Raw genomic sequence first — 23,443 nt, forward strand, 5'->3', positions numbered from 1 at the left:
GTACTGCAGTTTAAAGTGTTTTTGGATTGTTCCACGGACAAAACATTGAAAAAAATATGTGTTCAAGAACACTCAGTAGACAAAAAACTCCAGACAACTTGAGTCGTGTAAAATCAGATGGGATGTAAGAGCTTCATACAGCTTTATACCGTTCGTGCCATTGAAGAGAAGGTAAGTTTATCCCTCACAGCCTCATTTCCATGTGGGTTTTTTTATTGCAAAATTGCTTTTTGGCCATAAAAACTCTTAAATTTCCTTCCTTCGAAAGTGCAGATACCCTGAAGTCTCGTTAAACGTTTTCTCACACTCTCACTCGTTTATTCAATATTAACATTGTCCAACCGTGTATGAACATGCATCACAGAATCGATGTCGTTTCTGTCAGTTTGAGCACATCTCAAAGTCTGCATCGTGTTTAATAGAGTTCTGTGCTGAAAATGACACTGATGGAAATGAAAAACATTTTTTATGTTTTAAATATAAACTGACTGACTCCATTCTCTTGCTAATGCTAATTTCATAGCTAACATTTTATGGATCCTAAATACACACAAAATTATTACATATACACATTTCCATAATAATCTATCTGTCTGTCTGTCTGTCTGTCTGTCTGTCTCTCTCTGTCTGTCATCTGTCTGTGTGTCTGTCTGTCCGTCATCTATCTGTCTGTCTGTCTGTCTGTCTATCATCTGTCTGTCATCTATCTATCTATCTATCTATCTATCTATCTATCTATCTATCTATCTATCTATCTATCTATCTATCTATCTATCTGTCTGTCTGTCTCTCTGTCTGTCTGTCTGTCTGTCATCTATCTGTCTGTCTGTCTCTCTATCTATCTGTCTGTCTGTCTGTCTGTCTGTCTGTCTGTCATCTATCTGTCTGTCTGTCTGTCTGTCTGTCTGTCATCTATCTATCTATCTGTCTGTCTGTCTGTCTGTCTGTCATCTGTCTGTGTGTCTGTCTATCTATCTATCTGTCTGTCTGTCTATCTATCTATCTGTCTGTCTGTCTGTCATCTATCTATCTGTCTGTCTGTCTGTCTGTCTGTCTCTCTATCTTTCTATCTATCTGTCTCTCTATCTTTCTATCTATCTATCTATCTGTCTGTCTGTCTGTCTGTCATCTATCTATCTATCTATCTGTCTGTCTGTCTCTCTATCTTTCTATCTATCTATCTGTCTGTCTGTCTGTCTGTCATCTATCTATCTATCTGTCTGTCTGTCTCTCTATCTATCTATCTATCTATCTGTCTATCTATCTGTCTGTCTGTCTATCTATCTGTCTGTCTGTCTGTCATCTATCTATCTATCTGTCTGTCTGTCTGTCTGTCTGTCTCTCTATCTTTCTATCTATCTGTCTCTCTATCTTTCTATCTATCTATCTATCTGTCTGTCTGTCTGTCTGTCTGTCTGTCTGTCTGTCTGTCTGTCATCTATCTATCTATCTATCTATCTGTCTGTCTGTCTCTCTATCTTTCTATCTATCTATCTATCTGTCTGTCTGTCTGTCTGTCTGTCTGTCATCTATCTGTCTATCTGTCTGTCTGTCTCTCTATCTATCTATCTATCTATCTATCTATCTATCTATCTATCTATCTATCTGTCTGTCTGTCTGTCTGTCTGTCTGTCTGTATATCATCTGTCTGTGTATCTGTCTATCTATCTATCTATCTGTCTGTCTGTCTCTCTATCTTTCTTTCTATCTATCTATCTATCTATCTATCTATCTATCTATCTATCTATCTATCTATCTATCTATCTATCTGTCTATCTATCTATCTATCTATCTATCTATCTATCTATCTATCTATCTGTCTGTCTGTCTGTCTGTCTGTCTGTCTGTCATCTATCTATCTATCTGTATGTCTGTCTCTCTATCTATCTATCTATCTATCTATCTATCTATCTCTCTGTCTGTCTGTCTGTCTGTCTGTCTGTCTGTATATCATCTGTCTGTCTGTCTGTCTCTCTATCTATCTATCTATCTATCTATCTGTCTGTCTGTCTGTCTGTCTGTATATCATCTGTCTGTGTGTCTGTCTATCTATCTGTCTGTCTGTCTGTCTGCCTATCATCTGTCTGTGTATCTGTCTATCTATCTATCTGTCTGTCTCTCTGTCTGTCTCTTTTTCCCTCCATCCTTCTTCCCATATTTTCCACTCTCCACACTCCCCTCATTTAACAACCAAATATAATTTCCCAGAGGCTTCTGGGTCACCAGCAGGCCAGCTCGTATTTGAGATGGTGAGACCGATTCTGCAGATCCTGTCTTTCTCTCTCAAAACCCAAGACCTGCACTATACGGATGGGCCACAGTCAGACAACCTTAATGCCTTTGACCCAGCAGCGCTTTAAGAGACCGATGTTGTGCTTATCTGTGATCCGAGGCCAATTTCCTCTTGCCCTCCAGTAAATCCTTCAGCGGGAAGCATATGCTGTGATATACAGCTGGAATACAAAAGCACTAGCCTCTCAAAACACACCCACACACCATAACATCTCCATGACCTACACACACGTTTCATCTGGACACTAATGTGCTCTTGACCATAATGTTTTAGTTCCAGCTGTCACAGGTGCTTCAGCCCCCTTCTTGTCCTGTCACACCACTCCAGCGAAAAACGTGCATTCTTATTCAGAGTTTAGGATTTGAATCTAAATAGCTGTTTAGTGCTATCATGACTATTTCATGGCAAAGTATTACCATAAGTCAACGCAGCAGTAATTCTCAGGATGTTAGGTATGCTTTGAAGCATCTTCTCCTCCTCTCCGCTCCGCACAGCTGTATTGATTTAGTCCACGGCGACCGCATGACAAGCAGGAGAAATCAGCAGGCACAAAAACACAGATAACATAAAACAAAAATAAATAAGAGACAGAGAGGCACGGAAGGAAGGGAAGCGAAGAGATAGAGAAGATTATACTGTCAGAAAAGAGTCATAGTGAGGCATAAGAGCAAATTGTTCTTTAAAACTGGTTCTTGTTAATGATTGTTAATAATCATGTGACCTATCAAATCAAAACAATCAAGATGGCGGCCGGTGTTATAGCGGCGCTGTTGTACTTGATACTCGCTTTGATAGCGTATTATTAAAAAATAAATGTCACTTTGTACAACCATCACATTCTGTTCCTTCACAGGTGAAGGGAAGTTTACTCGGAATTGTTGTCCGGCGACGGAACACGAGGACAATTGCGTTTGACCGTACATGCAGCGGGATTTTCCGCATGCGCAGTGACACGATTTAAGCATTTTCAGACATTTCAGTGTGGACGAGCAACTTTTGGAAAACGCTTGAAAACGTTAGTGTGGACGGAGAGCGTTTTGAAATGAAAACGCTGTTTTTAAGTGTAACCGGATTAATGTAGACGTAGCCTCACACACATACGGGGCGATTTAGAGTATCTAATTCACTTAACCTGCATGTGTTTGGACTTGTGGGGGAAACCGGAGCACCCGGAGGAAACCAACGCAAACACAAGGAGAACATGCAAACTCCACACAGAAAGGCCCTAGTAGACCCGGTACTCAAACCCAGGACCTTCTTGCTGTGTGGTGACAGTGCTAACCACTGGAACAATATTTCCTGGTCTGGACAAAGCAAAGGTGTTTTTGAGATTGTTTCAGTGGTTTGAAACACCTCGCCTGCACAAACTTTCAGGAAAACTTTGTATCGGCTGCTAAATACCTTCTTACTGCCACTGGTCCACGTCATCGGTGTGACATGGAGCTTAGTCAACATGAACACACCAGTTTGAAGGGTTATTAGCGAGCTGGTGCAAATGTACCTAAATCAGTACGATTGTTTGCGTAGACGCATTTTTCCAAGAACCTGCCATGTGAATTTTGTTTTGTTTTGTTTAATTAGTCTCATTAAACACACATTCACACACCAATGGTGGCACAGCTGCTATGTAAGGCACTAGCCTGCCATTGGGAGCAACTTGGGGTTCAGTGTCTTGCCCAAGGACACTTTGGCATGTGGAGTCATGTGGGCCGGGAATCAAACCGCCAACCCTGTGATTAGTGACTGACCCGCTGTACCACCTGAGCCACAGCCGCCAAATCTACCGGCGAGCGGGCCAGAGGCCGGCAGTCAGAGAGCGCGGAGGTTAGAGCGCCCCGGTCCACCAGGGAAAAGACTTAGTCTCAGGAGCGGCCGGCGGTGAGGCCACTGGTCCACCAGCCCAGCTTTGGGAGGGTGTACCAACGGTCGAAGCCGCCAGTCGCTCCTGAGTCTAAGTCATTTTTTTCTGGTGGACCAGGGGTTGCTGTTTAGTTCTGGTGGACCAGCTGTTTGGTTCTCGGAGGGGGCAGGATACTCCGAGTGAAGCCGGGTGAGGGGCCTTCTGCAGCTGAAAGCCATTCACACATCTGCCCAAATTTAGAAATGCCTCTAATCATCATTCTTTTGACAGTTTTGCCCATTAACACTTTTTATGCACCCATCTTTGCAGTAGTATCTGTGTCATCATAAATGACAATAACAGAGTGTAATCCTAAGTGCACTAGCGTCATGATTGCAGAATGGAAACATGACAAATTACACATTATCTACTGCGTATATATGTTACTTCAAATCATTATTGAGTGGTTAAAACAGCTTGCCAACGTTATGAGTCTTTACTGTTGCAAATTTATATGCACTAAACTCACGAAGCACCTCCTATGTCAGTGGTCACCAGAAACATGGACACACACCTTGGACATAGATCAGCCTTGATCATTAGACACACCCTCCCCTTCACACACCTTGAGTTCAAATCAGGCCCTGTGATAACTCACCATCGGGCATGCAGCCCCCACCTTTTGTCTCTCGTTAGCATTTACATGTGGTCATCTTGTCTCATTTCTTTAATAAGTCTGTAATGACCAATCAAATGGCGTAATGTGAGGTCAGCAGGAAGCAGAGTGCAGAGGTTAATGACCGATCTCTTGACCCCGAGTCTTGTTGTGACCTCTTCGGCGCTATTGCGCGTAATGATTTATGAGGACAAACCCAACAAGTGACGTATGAATTCTCCATTTGGTGATTAAGTGTGTGTTTCACATACTACATTGTTGAAATGGTTGCTATGATGACTGAATCATATTGTATGTGTGGCTGGTTGTTACAGATCAAACCAGATGACCGTGTGGTCGAAGCAGAGCGGGGTTTGCTGATTCGTAGGCTCCAGCGTAGCGACGCCGGCTCGTATTTCTGCACCTCTCAGGAACACAGCTTCACCCGTACCCTCCTCCACCTCTCGCTTCACGTCCTGGAACGAGGACAAATCCAGGGACTCCCAAGTGTTTCACAGGCATCGTCAGAAAACCCCATTGTGACGGCCGAACCTCGCCAACGCTATAAAGATTACTTGCGCGCGTTGAGCGGCCCTGCGCGCTCTCTGGACGAGTACTGTGAAACGCTCTGGCACAGAGAGAAGAAGCAAAAACAGAAGGGCAAATGGAAACACGTCCAAGAGTTCCGCAAAAATAGGAATCGACGTCACCACTAGGGGCGCCAACGATGACTGTTGGATTTGGTTGGGAAGAGCCACAATGCCCACGTAAGCGTTGGCAGTGGATTAGCTGAATTTAAGCATACCTTAGAAGAAGCATTATGAAATGAATCATACATCAACCTTGTTTTCATTTTTATTAGTTCACCTAAAGCGACTCAATGGTCGAAGAGGCTTTGTTTCTAGCCCCGGTCTCCCCTATTAAATCCTCTTCAACCTCTATAACATATAATCTAGTACACACGGGGGTTTTGTGGTAATTTCAGAGCAAACATACATTTATTTTGGCTTTGGAAACGAAATTGGAAACCTGTTCATTGCGCCTTAATTGTAACCAAGAATGAAAATGCATTCATGTTGAATGTTTGTAAATATTTACATTATTTGTACATGAGATCGTGCATGCTTTAGCATTATTTACACAGAATGCTGTTTTTTTTTAAATTACGACTTTAACCAAGCATTTAAGTTGCATTGATTAAAAACATTATTTTTGTATATTTGCAATGTGTCTTACTGTAGGCAGTTTGTTTATGCTATGTGGTTTTATTTAAAAGATGGTGCTCTTTTGTCCACTTGTGTTCAGAGCTCAAGGCTGAGGGTCTCTGATTTCATGGCGACTAGAGGCGTGAATCTTTGGGGATGAATGCAAATTCATCGCGAAGCGAAGTATTGCATATATTTTTATTAATTTGCATTACTTTTCCAGGCTGTCTTTGACCATGTGGACTCTTAATCAGTGAACTAATCCACATATTACAACAATAAAGTAACATAATCTGATGATCAACATCTCTCGTGGTTACGCGCCTCAATCCGGGTGGCGGAGGACGAATCTCCGCATCTGAGACCGTCAATCCGCGCATCTTATCACGTGACTTGTTGAGCGCGTTACCATGGAGACGTAGCGCGTGTGGAGGCTTCACGCTATTCTCCACGGCATCCACGCACAACTCACCACACGCCCCACCGAGAGCAAACCACATTATAGCGACCACGAGGAGGTTACCCCATGTGACCCTACCCTCCCTAGCAACCGAGACAATTTGGTTGCTTTGGAGACCTGGCTAGCCTTTTAGAAATAGGTGCAATAGTTATCGGACAACATTTGTCAACGCTTTTGAGACAGCAAGATGCTTTTTGAGTTACAAATGAAGATAATGCTCATTAGAAATGTTAATTTAACATTTCGGCCAAGCCCTGATGACATGGGACAGCTAGATATAATGTATTAATATGCATCAAAGGTTTAGTAGGAGTTCGGAAAGGTACAGTAGACTTTTCGGAAACTCAAAATAGTGGACAAAATACTTACAAAGTAACTAGGGTACTCATTAAGTACGTTACTTTGCCCCTGACAGGTCTGTTCTTTAAAATTGGTCAGTTTTGGTCATTTTCCAAACTCTTTGGCCCACCATAATTGCAGTTCACGGCTCAAATTGCTTTAATGTAGTAATGTGAGTCACTTATTCGCAGTTATTGCATTTACAGTAATATAAAAGACTTTAGTATTTTAGATTTAATAAAGATTAAACAACAAACAATCTGTCCCCACATCTCTGCCAAATCTCATGAGCAGGCACACCCTCACACACCCCCTCACATGTCCCATGACTCCACTCCTAAACAAGAGTCACACGGTGCCGCTATTATGATTGATCTTTGAGATGGCATCGCTGCGAGGTCAACCTGCCTCAGATCAGATTAGGAGGGGTGTAAACTCAAGAGATTAGATTTGTCTTGAACATTGAGGGGGTTCAGCCACATCCCCCCAAATTCTACACCCCTGTGTGAACTCCTCACACATATACACAATAATAAAGCACAACCTCAGATAACCTCACAGCCTGAAGCAGTGTGTGTGTGTGTGTGTGTGTGTGTGTTTGTGTGTGTGTGTATGTGTTTGTGTGTGTGTATGTGTGTGTTTTTGTGTGTGTGTGTGTGTGTGTGTGTATGTGTGTGTTTTTGTATGTGTGTGTGTGTTTGTGTGAGTGTGTTTGTGAGTGTGTGTATGTGTGTTTGTGTGTGAGTTTGTGTGTGTGAGTGTGTGTGTGTGTGTGTGTTTGTTTGTGTGAGTGTGTGTGTGTGTTTGTTTGTGTGTGTGTGTATGTTTGTGTGAGTGTTTGTGTTTGTGTGTGTGTGTGTATGTTTGTGTGTGAGTGTGTGTTTGTGTGTGTGTGTGTATGTTTGTGTGTGTTTGTGTGTGTTTGTGTGAGTGTGTGTGTTTGTGTGTGTGTGTATGTTTGTGTGTGAGTGTGTGTGTGTTTGTTTGTATGTATGTGTGTTTGTGTGTGTGCTTGTGTGTGTATGTTTGTGTGTGTGTTTGTGTGTGTATGTTTGTGTGTGTGTGTGTGTGTATGTTTGTGTGTGTGTGTGTTTGTTTGTGTGCTTGTGTGTGTATGTTTGTGTGTGTGTTTGTGTGTGTATGTTTGTGTGTGTGTGTGTTTGTTTGTGTGAGTGTGTGTGTTTGTTTGTGTGCTTGTGTGTGTATGTTTGTGTGTGTGTTTGTGTGTGTGTGTTTGTTTGTGTGCTTGTGTGTGTATGTTTGTGTGTATGTTTGTGTGTGTGTGTTTGTTTGTGTGCTTGTGTGTGTATGTTTGTGTGTGTGTTTGTGTGTGTATTTTTGTGTGTGTGTGTGTGTGTGTGTATGTTTGTGTGTGTGTGTGTTTGTTTGTGTGCTTGTGTGTGTGTATGTTTGTGTGTGTGTTTGTGTGTGTGTGTATGTGTGTTTGTGTGTGTGCTTGTGTGTGTATGTTTGTGTGTGTGTTTCTGTGTGTGTTTGTGTGTGTGAGTGTGTGTTTGTGTGTGTGTATGTTTGTGTGTGTTGTGTGTGTTTGTTTGTGTGTTTGTGTGTGTTTTTGTGTGTGTTTATGTTTGTGTGTGTGTGTATGTTTGTGTGTGTGAGTGTGTGTTTGTTTGTGTGTTTGTGTGTGTTTTTGTGTGTGTGTATGTTTGTGTGAGTGTGTGTTTGTTTGTGTGTTTGTGTGTGTGTGTGAGTGTGTGTGTGTGTGTGTGTGTGTGTGTGTGTTTTTGTGTGTGTGTATGTTTGTGTGTGTGTATGTTTGTGTGTATGTTTTTGTGTGTGTTTGTGTGTGTGTATCTTTGTGTGTGTGTGTGTATGTTTTTGTGTTTGTGTGTGTGTTTTTGTGTGTGTGTATGTTTGTGTGTGTGTGTGTGTTTGTGTTCATGTGTGTGTATGTGTGTTTGTGTGTGTGTGTTTTTGTGTGTGTGAGTGTGTGTTTGTGTGTGTGTGAGTTTGTGTGTGTTCTTGTGTGTGTGTTTGTGTGTATTTGTGTGTGTGTGTGTTTGTATGTGTGCATGTGTGTGTGTGTGTGTGTGTGTGAGTGTGTGTGAGTGTGTGTTCTTGTGTGTGTGTTTGTGTGTATTTGTGTGCATTTGTGTGTGAGTGTGTGTCCTTGTGTGTGTGAGTGCAAAAATGGAAACCTAATTTTCTTTCATTTCTAAAATGATAAATAAACAATTTGATCTTTTATAAACACAGTTAAAAATCACTTTTTGCATCAGTGCCAAAAATGTAACGGAGGACCCGTCTAAGCTCAAAGTTCGGCAACAAGGCTTTTATGTCTGATTCGGTGCACAGCCGGGGACGACATTGACATCCACATGCGGGGTGCAATGGGCTGATGGGAAAACTCATTTATCAGTGCTAAAGTCTTCAGTAATACCACTTTCTCTTCCTGTACCTCCCGCTACGGTCAAAACAAGCAGAAAGTGATCTTTCTCTTCAGAATGTCCTCCTGTAGTGGTGAATGCTGGAGCTCTTTAACGATACACGAGCTTCTATTAAAGTTCTACTTTGAGCTGACACAGGTCAGAGGGGCGCAGACTGCAGATGGACAGAGAGAGATTTAATTGGATTGATTAGACTCAGTTGGGTGTTGTCCATGCAGATGAGTGTCTTTGGAGGTAGCCGTCTGTTTAGAGAGACCCAAGCATTTATATTGGTGGGAAAAACAAGTACTTCTCCTTTAAAAAAATGTAAGCCAATAATTATAAAAATTATGATTTTTTTTTAAGAAGCCAATAATTATAACAATTTTTATTCATTTTTATGCATATTTTGTTATGGATTTTACGCTGGGCATTTACAGAAAATTGCTCTACTTTTTTTTTTCTTTCTTTTGTGATGAAGTTTTGAATTTGCAATTCAACACAAAAGTATATTAGAAATAATTTATTACAAACAGTGAGGTTAAATTTATGAAAATAAATGTGACTGTTTAAAACTAATGATGACTGTGTCACAGTTATTCACCGTTCTGTTCCAAGGACTCTTATTTTGAAATGGATTTTTGCCTTCAGTCTTCAGTTTTCTCCAACTACATTTCCCAGAATGCACTGCCCTCATCACTGCCATCTGTTTCCAATTCTGCTCACCTGTCCTCCATTCCCTCATTAGCACATGTGTATAAATACCCTCTAGTTTTGTTCTTTCCTTTGTCAGTTCTTGAAGTGTTACATTGTGATGTTTAGTGTTATACTTTGTTCCAATCCAGCAACTACTATTAAAAAATGTAAATGTTTCTCCTTGAACCCACGTTACAGACTACTGATATGAATATATTTACTGTTATAATCAAATAATACAATCTATATGTAATGTAGCTTTTTTAATAAACCAAGCATACAACAAAGAGTGATTTAGTTTTATATTTATTTATATATGTATTTATTTGAATGATAGAATAGCACATATAACAAATAATAATAATAATGTATGATATACTGATATATGAATATAGAAAAGGTTTGAGCACTAATGTCTGATATATAATTTTGCTATATCCTAATAAAAATGTCTCAAATATTTCATCTCATGCTCTTCACTGACACTTTTATCCTCTTGGTTTAAAAGTACACTTAACTTTTAAAATAAAAACGTTTCAGATATTACAACTGCATACATAATATTTTGAATATAGAAATATGAAAATATGAAATTATACCTTAAAGCTGCAGTATGTAAGATTCAGAAACTCTTGTTATTAGTGACACCTGTGGCCGTTAAGTGAACTGCAGCAGCTACCTGTTGCTCATCCTCATGCACACACTCCATAGTGACACGAGCGAGCATCGGCCAAAACAATGATGTAACGTACAAAGAGACAGTTACGTAAGCTTACCTGTCCAATAAGTAGAACGCCAATTCAGGGTCTGTTTTGATCCCCAAATCCAAACGAAGGTCCCTCCAGGAATCAAATGCCATGCCGATGTTCACTCTAGTGTTCACTTGACCACAATAACTTTCCCGTTTACCCGGAAATTCCCTTCACATGAAAATCAGTCCACAGGCTTTAATAGGCAACCTAGGATGTCCGGGAAGGGCTCATTTTTTTAAGTTGCGTTACAAGCCGTTCACACATTGGCAAAAATAAGGAGAATATTATATGAACATTGTTACATATTGCACCTTTATATATGAAATTAAATGATGAAATATAAGCTCTATGTCATGGCAAAAACAAAGGTTAAGGCTGCTCTGAGGTGGGTTAGAGCAGGCCAGCTAAGACTGGCTTTTATGCTGCATTGAGTCTTTACACAAAATTTTAAGCAGGCACAGAGCAGGATTAACTCGGCTGTGTAAAGATGCATTTATATAGTCAAATCTATGCATAAAAGACATTTATAAAGTGCCAAATACATTATTTAAATTTTCAAAACACATTTCAGTTTAGTTCCATTTTTCAAATTTCAAAACACATTTCAGTTTAGTTCCATTTTTCAAATTTCAAAACACATTTCAGTTTAGTTCCATTTTTCAAATTTCAAAACACATTTCAGTTTAGTTCCATTTATTTACATTTCAAAACACATTTCAGTTTAGTTCCATTTATTTACATTTCAAAACACATTTCAGTTTAGTTCCATTTATTTACATTTCAAAACACATTTCAGTTTAGTTCCATTTTTTACATTTCAAAACACATTTCAGTTTAGTTCCATTTTTCAAATTTCAAAACACATTTCAGTTTAGTTCCATTTATTTACATTTCAAAACACATTTCAGTTTAGTTCCATTTTTTACATTTCAAAACACATTTCAGTTTAGTTCCATTTTTTACATTTCAAAACACATTTCAGTTTAGTTCCATTTTTCAAATTTCAAAACACATTTCAGTTTAGTTCCATTTTTCAAATTTCAAAACACATTTCAGTTTAGTTCCATTTTTCAAATTTCAAAACACATTTCAGTTTAGTTCCATTTTTTTACATTTCAAAACACATTTCAGTTTAGTTCCATTTATTTACATTTCAAAACACATTTCAGTTTAGTTCCATTTTTCAAATTTCAAAACACATTTCAGTTTAGTTCCATTTTTTACATTTCAAAACACATTTCAGTTTAGTTCCATTTTTTACATTTCAAAACACATTTCAGTTTAGTTCCATTTTTTTACATTTCAAAACACATTTCAGTTTAGTTCCATTTTTCAAATTTCAAAACACATTTCAGTTTAGTTCCATTTATTTACATTTCAAAACACATTTCAGTTTAGTTCCATTTATTTACATTTCAAAACACATTTCAGTTTAGTTCCATTTTTTACATTTCAAAACACATTTCAGTTTAGTTCCATTTTTCAAATTTCAAAACACATTTCAGTTTAGTTCCATTTATTTACATTTCAAAACACATTTCAGTTTAGTTCCATTTTTTACATTTCAAAACACATTTCAGTTTAGTTCCATTTTTTACATTTCAAAACACATTTCAGTTTAGTTCCATTTATTTACATTTCAAAACACATTTCAGTTTAGTTCCATTTTTCAAATTTCAAAACACATTTCAGTTTAGTTCCATTTTTTACATTTCAAAACACATTTCAGTTTAGTTCCATTTTTTACATTTCAAAACACATTTCAGTTTAGTTCCATTTTTTTACATTTCAAAACACATTTCAGTTTAGTTCCATTTTTTTACATTTCAAAACACATTTCAGTTTAGTTCCATTTTTCAAATTTCAAAACACATTTCAGTTTAGTTCCATTTTTTACATTTCAAAACACATTTCAGTTTAGTTCCATTTTTTACATTTCAAAACACATTTCAGTTTGTTCCATTTTTTTACATTTTCAAAACACATTTCAGTTTAGTTCCATTTTTCAAATTTTCAAAACACATTTCAGTTTAGTTCCATTTTTTACATTTTCAAAACACATTTCAGTTTAGTTCCATTTATTTACATTTCAAAACACATTTCAGTTTAGTTCCATTTATTTACATTTCAAAACACATTTCAGTTTAGTTCCATTTTTTACATTTCAAAACACATTTCAGTTTAGTTCCATTTATTTACATTTCAAAACAAATTTCAGTTTAGTTCCATTTATTTAAATTTCAAAACAAATTTCAGTTTGTTCCATTTTTTAAAATTTTCAAAACACATTTCAGTTTAGTTCCATTTTTAAATTTTCAAAAAAATATTCAGTTTGTTCCATTTTTTTATTTTCAAAACACATTTCAGTTTAGTTCCATTTTTTACATTTTCAAAACAAATTTCAGTTTGTTCCATTTTTTTAAATTTTCAAAAATCATTTCGTTTAGTTCCATTTTTCAAATTTTCAAAACACATTTCAGTTTAGTTCCATTTTTTACATTTTCAAAACACATTTCAGTTTAGTTCCATTTATTTACATTTCAAAACAAATTTCAGTTTAGTTCCATTTTTTAAAATTTTCAAAACACATTTTTAGTTCCATTTTTAAATTTTCAAAAACATATTCAGTTTAGTTCCATTTATTTAAATTTCAAATCACATTTCAGTTTAGTTCCATTTATTTACATTTCAAAACAAATTTCAGTTTAGTTCCATTTTTTTAAATTTTCAAAACACATTTCAGTTTAGTTCCATTTATTTACATTTTCAAAACACTTTCAGTTTAGTTCCATTTTTTTACATTTCAAAACACTTTCAGTTTAGTTCCATTTTTTTAATTTTCAAAACACATTTCAGTTTAGTTCCATTTATTTAAATTTCAAAACAAATTTCAGTTTGTTCCATTTTTTTAAATGTTCAAAACACATTTCAGTTTAGTTCCATTTTTAAATTTTCAAAAAAATATTCAGTTTGTTCCATTTTTTTAATTTTCAAAGCACATTTCAGTTTAGTTCCATTTTTTACATTTTCAAAACACTTTCAGTTTAGTTCCATTTTTTACATTTCAAAACACTTTCAGTTTAGTTCCATTTATTTAAATTTCAAAACAAATTTCAGTTTGTTCCATTTTTTTAATTTTCAAAACACATTTCACTTTAGTTCCATTTTTCAAATTTTCAAAACACATTTCAGTTTAGTTCCATTTATTTAAATTCAAATCACATTTCTGTTTAGTTCCATTTATTTAAATTTCAAAACAAATTTCAGTTTGTTCCATTTCTTTTAATTTTCAAAACACATTTCAGTTTAGTTCCATTTTTCAAATTTTCAAAACACATTTCAGTTTAGTTCCATTTTTTACATTTTCAAAACACATTTCAGTTTATTTCCATTTATTTAAATTTCAAAACAAATTTCAGTTTGTTCCATTTTTTTAAAATTTTCAAAACACATTTTAGTTTAGTTCCATTTTTAAATTTTCAAAAAAATATTCAGTTTAGTTCCATTTATTTAAATTCAAATCACATTTCCGTTTAGTTCCATTTATTTACATTTCAAAACAAATTTCAGTTTGTTCCATTTTTTTAAATTTTCAAAACACATTTCAGTTTAGTTCCATTTTTTACATTTTCAAAACACTTTCAGTTTAGTTCCATTTTTTAATTTTCAAAACACATTTCAGTTTAGTTCCATTTTTTACATTTTCAAAACACTTTCAGTTTAGTTCCATTTATTTAAATTTCAAAACAAATTTCAGTTTGTTCCATTTTTTTAATTTTCAAAACACATTTCAGTTTAGTTCCATTTTTAAAATTTTCAAAACACATTTCAGTTTAGTTCCATTTTTCAAATTTTAAAAACACATTTCAGTTTAGTTCCATTTTTCAAATTTTCAAAACACATTTCAGTTTAGTTCCATTTTTAAATTTTCAAAAAAATATTCAGTTTAGTTCCATTTTTTAAAATTTCAAAATACATTTCAGTTTAGTTCCATTTTCCAGTTAATGAAAGTGTTCAAATAGATTTAGTTTTTATCCCAAAAAATTGTTCACCCAACAATGAAAATTCTGTCATAAGTTACTCACCCTCATGCCGTTTTAAACCCATCAGACTTTCTTTCATATGTGGAACACTAAAGGAGATGTTTTGATGAATATCCATCTCCATTTTTTCAATACAATGGCAGCTGATAGCGACTTACTAAAAAGGAACCTAAAAGTTGACACAGACCCAAAGCATCAAATAATAGGAGAACTAATAGACTAGTCTGTGCATCCCACAAATTCCGACCCTGCTTTAGGTCACCTCAATAAGGATTCAGTCCAGACCTGTATCCCGAATGTGCACCTGCTTGCAGATATGAACTTACAAACAGGTTTGGATCAGACAAACTAATTTATCTTAAAGCCTCCCAGTGGACACAGAAAGACCATATGTCCTCTACAACACGCTGACTAATAGTTAATCTACCAGACCTGGAGCAAAAGGACATTTGGACTTTTTCACCATCACACAGAAGCATTATCATAATGGCAATATCATAGTTTGGGCTCACGACATTCCTACAGCAAGCCGGCAGTTTTCCTGTGAGCTTGAGGAGAAAAAAGAGAATATGAATAGTTACACAGTCTTCATCTGGAATGGATGTGCTGCCCCATCACTGAACTGAACAGAATGATTGCTAAAGCAAACGTCACTTTGAAGATTTACAAGGAATAGTTCACCCGGAAATGATAAATCCCACATAATTTACTCGCCCTCATGCCGTCTCGAACTCACATTGCTTTATTTCTTCTGCAGAACACAAAGGATATTATGAAAGATGTCCACACAATGCAAGTCAATGGGGGTCCAAAACTTTCAAGCTCCAAAAAGGACATAAAGGCAGCATAAATGTTCTCCAGTGGTTTAATCCACGTCTTCTGAAGGGATACGACCGCTTTGGATGAGAAACAGATTTTAAGTGTTTTTCATCTCCTCGGTGCATTTATGAGAGAACGTCTTTCACACACTTCCTCACGCTTGATGCATGTACGCAGATCAGACGCAGTGTTGCCAGGTTGCAGGTTTTCACACACAGTTTGGCTCTTTTGAGATGCAGACACAAGATGAAATGAGTCGCAAGTTAAGTTTTTTTTCTGGGAGACTTTTAAAATGTTCTGCAGTCGCCATAAGGTTGATGGTAAACACTAGAAAAGGAAAATGCAATGTCTTATTTGTGTATAAGGACACCAGGGATTGAGAATCTGGCAACCGCATACAGTGTCAAAGAATCATCGTCTTATAGTCTTGTGTTCAGGCCGGAGGTCAATATTTATAGTGCATAAGGACTTAAATTGTGGTCTGTTTATCACCCAAACTGAATGCATTGCTTCAGAAGACATGGATTAAACCACTGGAATCATATAGATTACTGTAACTAGTCCACAGAATGGAGAAATGAACTTTTCTTCTTTTTTGTTTTGCTCTACTGTTTGGTGAGGAGTTTAAAGGAGCATTTCTGTTCCTCTCTTTGTTAACAAAGCTGCTGAATATTTCAGACCATGTGTTTGAGAGCTTTTGAAGCCTCATTGTGTATTTATTAGCCAGAACAAATCACCATCGTGACCACCTATCTGAAACAGGAATGCAGGAAAACAACAGGCCAGTTTGTGATCAGATGCCATTATTGCTGCTACATTTAGGTCCCTTCAAGATTAATTAATTAAATTAATATCAAATGATATGCATGATTATATCTTGATCAGAGAGGTGCATTCTGTCCAGTGTGAGCAGGGATGACGGTGTGGCAATGGGCGTGAAGTCGACTACACTTAAGGTATGAAGTGACAGCATCTTCCTTTTTTAAGATTTGTACATACAGCGCATGTACCCAGTCGTGGCTGTACTCCAATTGGCCCATACTCTGCCCAACTCTACACCCTTGATCTTAGAAAAACACAGGTTCGGCAAATACCTGCTCTAGCGGCCCATGCGGGAATGCTCGCTGTCCTTTTCTGCATATCGCGCCGCCAGTTTGTGGTCCGTTCCTCATAACGTGGCGGCTCATTTTAGCTTATCGCGGCCCATTCGGCACATTTTGCAGCCGACCCACCGCCCACCCGCTCGGTTCTCCCGATGGCCGGTCCGCCACCGATCGACCCCAAAGTGTGTCGGCCCACTGGGAAAATGTCCGGTATGCCCGATTACCAGTCCAGCCCTGATTCTCATACATTTTGGAATGCAAAGACGCGTACAAGTTCATGTACTACCATTGCAAAAAAAATAAAAAATAAAAATAAAAAAAATAATAATAATTAAATTAGTATTTTTGTCATATCTAAACATTCAGAAAAAAACACTGTTGACAGCTGTGTGAAAGCATGTGTACTCTGCCCCAGATAAAACTCGAGGAATGTTCACTTATGTAAGTAAACTGCAGACAAGTAGAGTCTGACGGGAATTTGGCAACTTTTCATAGCTGTGCTGCAGAATCCACAATGAACCACTCAGTGCATGTCAGAGATCGTTTTATTCAAAAGTCTTGTTATTTTAAGCATGCTGTTTCCTATAGTGTGTGTTTAATGCATTCAGAATATCATGCGTATTTCATTGGCTTTGCTGAAGAACAGCTGCCTTTATTTTTTGGTGATGAAATTACAATAGACTAGAAAATTGTATTGACTCCTGTCACTCGTTCCTTTGTCATCTGGGCTCCCAAAACTATTGCTACACTGAGACAGAGCTCCAGAACATGAGAAATCTGGCTTTCGTCTGCAAGAATCGTCAGAAAACGTCCTTTAATTTGAGTCATGATATATAAAATAGTAGGTTTGACAGTTGATTTGTTATTATTTATAATATTTCTTAAAGCAGGGACAGATTATGACTTGCAAAGGCCCTGGGGCCAATTATCTCCAAGGGCCCCCCTCCACCCAAAAGTTGTTGGCGGGGTCATTGTTCATGCCCAAATTTGTTTTCAACATTGCTTTGCATACATGTAGTTGGAATTGATATTTAAAGAGAAATTAAGAGATTTTAAATCGAAAGTTTTCTAGAAGATAGGAGTGGTGGTGGCGTAGTGGGCTAAAGCACATAACTGGTAATCAGAAGGTTGCTGGTTCGATCCCCACAGCCACCACCATTGTGTCCTTGAGTAAGACACTTAACTCCAGGTTGCTCCGGGGGGATTGTCCCTGTAATAAGTGCACTGTAAGTCGCTTTGGATAAAAGCATCTGCCAAATGCATACATGTAAATGTAGACGCAAGGGCTGTTCCACGTCAAATCAACCAAATTTCAGAAATTTCCCGGGCAAATTTTTTTACTTTGTTAATACTTTTTCCTGAAGAAACATTATATTAATAAATGAGCCACAATATTAAATGTCATGGATCAATATTTACTGAGCAATCCATTATTTTGTAGAGAGGGGTCAAAATGACAATCGTAACCAATGATTTTAGAGCAAAACTACAGGTAAAATAAATTACCTTAGAAAAGTGTCATCATATTTGTTTTTATTTTACACAGAGATAAGTAGAGCTATTACTAAAATCAGTCGACTTCAGCACATCTTGTTGCATTATATGCCAACGGAGTGAATCCAAAAATGGGAAAAAGCACTTTTTTATGCTGTTTTTCCAAAGTTGGAGCGTCTATAACTCCAGAACTATTAAAGATATCTTAAAATACTTTTAGATTCTGGTTCAGAACAAACTTATCTTTTTACATCTCAATTTTTAAAGCCCTATATGGTTAAACCCCAGAGGTACGGGGCTCTCGATGTTGCTCCGTGGGTAAATCGTTTATTTTTACACATTTTCAATGGTTGAAAACCAAATGTGGTTCACATGCTATGAAGCCAGTTTTTCTTGTCCAACAAAACAAAGATCCGATGTACAAATAATGTTAAAACTAGAAATGTGCCTTTATTTAATCACATAAAACAATAAGGTCAAAATCTCCACTTTTGAGCGTTTCAAAGTGCACTATTACCTTTATCTAGTCTTTGGATTTCAGAAGTGTACATCAGCAACGCATAGTTTAAAAGAGTAGAGTAAATAGAGTAAACAGGACTCAAAGTGTGTTCTTGTGCACTGTTGATCACTCTCGATTGATCACTCACTGTAGGACGAGACCAGAGCCAATAACATCAGGTACAGGAATTAAAGCACGTCAATTGGTCGAATGTTTCTGAAGATAACCCGCAGAAGTGGTGTCAGATTCTGTCTTTACGATATCACGTGCTTCTTTCCCTCTGGCGATCTATCCTCAACATGCATGTGTGTGTGCAGTTTTACTCCACTTTAACAACTTGATAACAGCTTTGATCCCATGTTAAGACTTTTATTTTGATATTGTTTTCTCTTAGGGAGGATTATGGGAAACAGAGAGACTAATCATCATTTGATTAATCAATGACTTTGAAATCGCTGAACTTGTTTGGATGGATCAGGAGAGAGCAGTGATAAGGTAGGGGCTTGGGACAGTTTGCTGAAGTGCTGGGTTATTTTTGAGGTTGGACATCATTGTGTATTTGACATGTTTATATAACTGCATATGGATTGTAGGTGATCTATTAGATTTACAGGCCCCATTGGATATGTGGCTATTAGAGGGTTGTTGACAAATAAGGTTGTCTGAGGTTAAAAATGAGCATTTTTGTTATATTCTATAAAGTACTGACAACATTTCTCCCAAATTCCAAATAAAAATATTGTCATTTAGAGCATTTAGCCATCAATCCAACACCTTATCTTCTAGTAATCATGCTAAACTGCTAATTTGGTGCTAGAGAATCACTTGCCATTATATCAAACACAGCTGAAAGATATTTGGTTCATTAAATGAAGCTGAACGTTGTCTTTGTGTTTGCTTTTGTATTGCACCAGTAATAGACTGGCATGTCGTAAGATCAATATTAGGTCACAAATGGCAAAAAAATGGGTTTCTCTAGAAACTCATCAGTCAATCATTGTTTTGAGGAATGAAGGCGACACAATGCTTGAAATTGCCAAAAAACTGCAGATTTCATCCAAAGGTGTTACTACAGTCTTCAGAGACAAAGCACAACTGTGTCTAACAAGGACAGAAGAGATGTGGAAGACCAGATGTGCAACTAAACAAGAGGATAAGTACATCAGAGTCTCTAGTTTGAGAAATAGACGCCTCACATGTCCTCCGCTGACAGCTTCATTGAATTCTACCCGCTCAACACCAGTTTCATGTACAACAGTAAAGAGAAGACTCAGGAGGACTTATGGGAAGAATTGCAAAGAAAAGCCACTTTTGAAACAGAAAAACAAAAAGAAAAGGTTCGAGTGTGCAAAGAAACACAGACATTGGACAACAGATAATTGGAAAAGTGTGTTACGGATCTGAACCCCATTTAGCTTTTGTGGGATCAGCTAGACTGTAATGTGTGTGTGAGAAGTGCTATATATGCTGTATGTGTGTGTGTGTGTGTGTGTGTGTGTGTGTGTGTGTATATATATATATATATATATATATATATATATATATATATAACAGTTAGTTCCAGTCCTTGTACCTGATTGGACGAGAGATGTTCCATGAGCACTGGAGGTCTGACACCATCAGCACTCGGACGCTTCACTGTGTGTGTCACTCCGCTTGTGTTTGTGCCGTTCTAAACTAAAGTGTAAGAGCAGTGCAGATGTGTTAAGAGCTTCTGTTTGTCATTTGTATTTGACATGACATATGTTAGCCAGCAGTTGGTGGAAAAAGATAATTATTCTGTGTAATATGAGCCAGTTAGGTGACGTGAAGTGAATCCGTTTTGTTTACATACAAAAGCTCTTCGTGATCACTTGTAATAACTGCTACACTACTAGCTGGGAAATAGCTTTAAACGGCTTTAAACGAACAACTTCAGCATTATGGCTCATCACAGCTGAGAAACACAACAGACTGATTAATTACACAATGGGTGCTGTTTAAAATGGCAAAGGACATTTCTGTTTCTATTGTGATCGACTCTTGTGCACCGGCTACCACGAAATAGGGAGAATTACCCCCTCTTGGATGGCGATTTATACACCGAGTAAGCTGATCTTCAGAAAGCTGACAGCATCTCTGCTTGGGAGTCACAACAGGTGATCACACATGCTCCATCTCATTAGAAACAGCACAAGCCCTGATACTATTTCTGTGCACATCCCAAAGAATGCATGATTTTGAATCAGTTCATAGATAAAAAAGGACATATAATCTGCAGTGTAAGACATTGCTACAAACTTTTGTTCCATGTATTTGAAAAATCCAACCAAAGCGTCCTGTAGCGCATTAAGGTGAACGTAATCACGTCATGGAGGGCCTCCACAGTGTACCGGCCCATGGGCCTCACTGGAAGCTGCACTGGCATGACTGGAAATAGCCTAGGTGCGGCTGTGGCTCAGGTGGTAGAGCGGATCGACCACTAATCACAGGGTTGGTGGTTTGATTCCCGGCCCACATGACTCCACATGCCGAAGTGTCCTTGGGCAAGACACTGAACCCCAAGTTGCTCCCAGTGGCAAGCCTGCGCCTATGAATGTGTGTGTGAATGGGTGAGTGAGACACAGTGTAAAGCTTTGAATACCGCTAATTCAGTCATTATTTTGACCCGCCCTCAAACACTACACTAAGCAGTAGACCAATCACAACAGACTGGGACATCTGACCAATCAGAGCAGAGTAGGCTCTCTGAAAGGAGGAGTTCAGAATGAATGCTTTAGGATGGATCATTGAACGAGTCGTTTTTTGACCTTGGATGCATGTACATCTATTGTATGAGACCTTTAAAACAAAATTAGGCACGTTTAAAAACCATAATGGGTGCTCTTTAATTACATTTGTTGTTACACTGTTAAGTTTACCCATATCCCAACCCTTACACCAAAACCTAACTCTAACCCCTAACCCTTACCCTACCCTTACTCTTATACCTACCCGTACCTCAACCTCAGTAGCAGCAAATATGGCCATTTTGCAAAACAACATTGTATGTATGGGAAACTGTTGACGGAACCGGAAGTCACGAAAATCATATGGTTCTGTCATTTTTGTATTTTTATTATTTATTTTATTATTTTATGAACCGGTTCTGAACAAATCTGTGTCCTGAAGTATTAAACAATAAAATAAGATTTATTGTAGAATTAAAACAACAGCTCATTCAGGGGCAATAGAGGGCAATTAATCAGCCTGATCTCATGCAATTTGCGTGAGCATTGCAACGTTTTTCCGAAACTGAAATTACGTCATTCATTACACATTTGGCTGCATTTTCCCAGTGAAATATCCAGCAGGTGGCGCCAAAAGCGAGTGAAATGATTTTGTAATCAGATGAGGTAAAACAAACCTCCCTAACCTAAAACTTTAACCTAAACCTAATTAATAGTGTCCTAAATGATTAATGAGAGTTTAACAAAAACAGACTAACCAACACCTAAACCTAACCAATAGAGTTTTAAAATGCCAATTCAAAATAATTTTTTTGTTTTTTTGAAGCAACCAATTCATGTTGTGGCACTTTCACTTTGGTGGGTCTTTGACTGGACTCGAACCGCGGTCGATGAGTCTAGGTGAGCTTCTGCGCAAGCTAATCCCGCTGGAATAAGTGTGTAAATGTAGGTGAGTCTGTAATACAAGTGTTAAAATGTGTAGTTTTTCAAATCGCGCATTAAAGTAACAGTGTTTTGATATCATAACATTGCAGGTCGCCAGTGGCTGGCGGTGAAGTCGCTAGTGGGCGTTCCCACTACTGGTTGCCTAGTAACATTTATAAATGACATTCACGGATGTCATTCCATTGCTGTTAACAGCAAATCGCTTTTCTTGGCGCTAAAAACAAACATTTTGGAGGGAAAAGACTAAATATAAATGCAATCAGTACATAAAATGCTTTATATCAAAGATGAATGAGAAACAAGGCGTGCTGTTTGCCAGAGCGGCTGTTTATCTGCGGAGAAAACGCAAACGCCGGTCTGTCTGTGTCCACAAAACCATTCAATCTCACAATATCTGATCATTTATATGGTTTTGTTTGCTGTCATACATGTAACACATCTTCAAAACTAATAATTTAATACTTAATTTGACTATTTGATTATTTAAACCTACTTGGAATCCCCGCGATCTCAGATACACCTTTCCACGCAGTATTTTTCTTAAAAATGTCCTTGTACATGGGAAGAGACATATCATAGAGCACTGGAAAATTGCTAACAGCGAGAATTAGCCTTTCATCCATCTTTCCGTGAGAGAGGGAGAGAGAGAACGAGAACGCGAGCTCTCCCATCTTCTCTCCTATTGGCTGTTGCTCTTCATTTGAATAAAATTGAACTTGTCTCAACTTTGTTGGGCCGCTGGACACGCCCCCACGTCTAGTCGCCAATGGTCGTGACAGCTCGTGTAGCCGGAAGTCGCTGTGCTCTCATTGAAAAGGAATGGGATGTTGTCGCTGTCTCGCGTGGCTAAATAGAGTGAAAAATAACTGTTTATAAAGTCACAATCAGCCGTTGTACTCGTGATTTGTGTGACAGTTAATAAAACACACAGTTGTTGTAGCGCCTCAGAAAACTGCATTGAAAAATAGAAAGTGGCACGTAAAAGTCAGTTTGCAAAAATGTGAGTTCAGGTTGCAATTATTCCAGACATAGTCCCAAAATGAAGGTGTTTTTGATCAAAACTGAGAGGTTTTGTGAGCCTGTTTGAATGTGAAAATAGGTGCAAGTGATTGATGAGATGTGAGCATGCCATCTCTCTCTCTCTCTCTATGACTGGTTTATTGGTGGACTGCTTTAGTTGCAGTAATCCGAAGCAGATGGCCGTT

The 23,443-nt window shown here is 37.7% G+C and overlaps 1 protein-coding gene across 5 annotated transcripts in view; it reads left to right on the plus strand.

Annotated features, from left to right (window-relative positions):
* Positions 1–5,986, plus strand: part of LOC127622734 (semaphorin-3D-like) — a 49,500-nt gene extending 43,514 nt beyond the window's left edge. For 4 of the 5 annotated variants that reach the window (XM_052096796.1, XM_052096797.1, XM_052096793.1 and 1 more), the window contains one exon: positions 5,124–5,985. In XM_052096796.1, coding sequence (XP_051952756.1) covers positions 5,124–5,504 — 381 coding nt within the window. In that variant the 3' untranslated portion in view covers positions 5,505–5,985. Of the gene's footprint in view, positions 1–5,123 lie in introns of all 5 variants that reach the window. The other variant, XM_052096794.1, reaches the window with a different exon arrangement.
* The last annotated feature ends 17,457 nt before the right edge of the window (positions 5,987–23,443 follow it).

Source organism: Xyrauchen texanus, chromosome 29, assembly GCF_025860055.1.
Source record: "Xyrauchen texanus isolate HMW12.3.18 chromosome 29, RBS_HiC_50CHRs, whole genome shotgun sequence".
In the NCBI taxonomy this organism is placed as follows: domain Eukaryota; kingdom Metazoa; phylum Chordata; class Actinopteri; order Cypriniformes; family Catostomidae; genus Xyrauchen; species Xyrauchen texanus.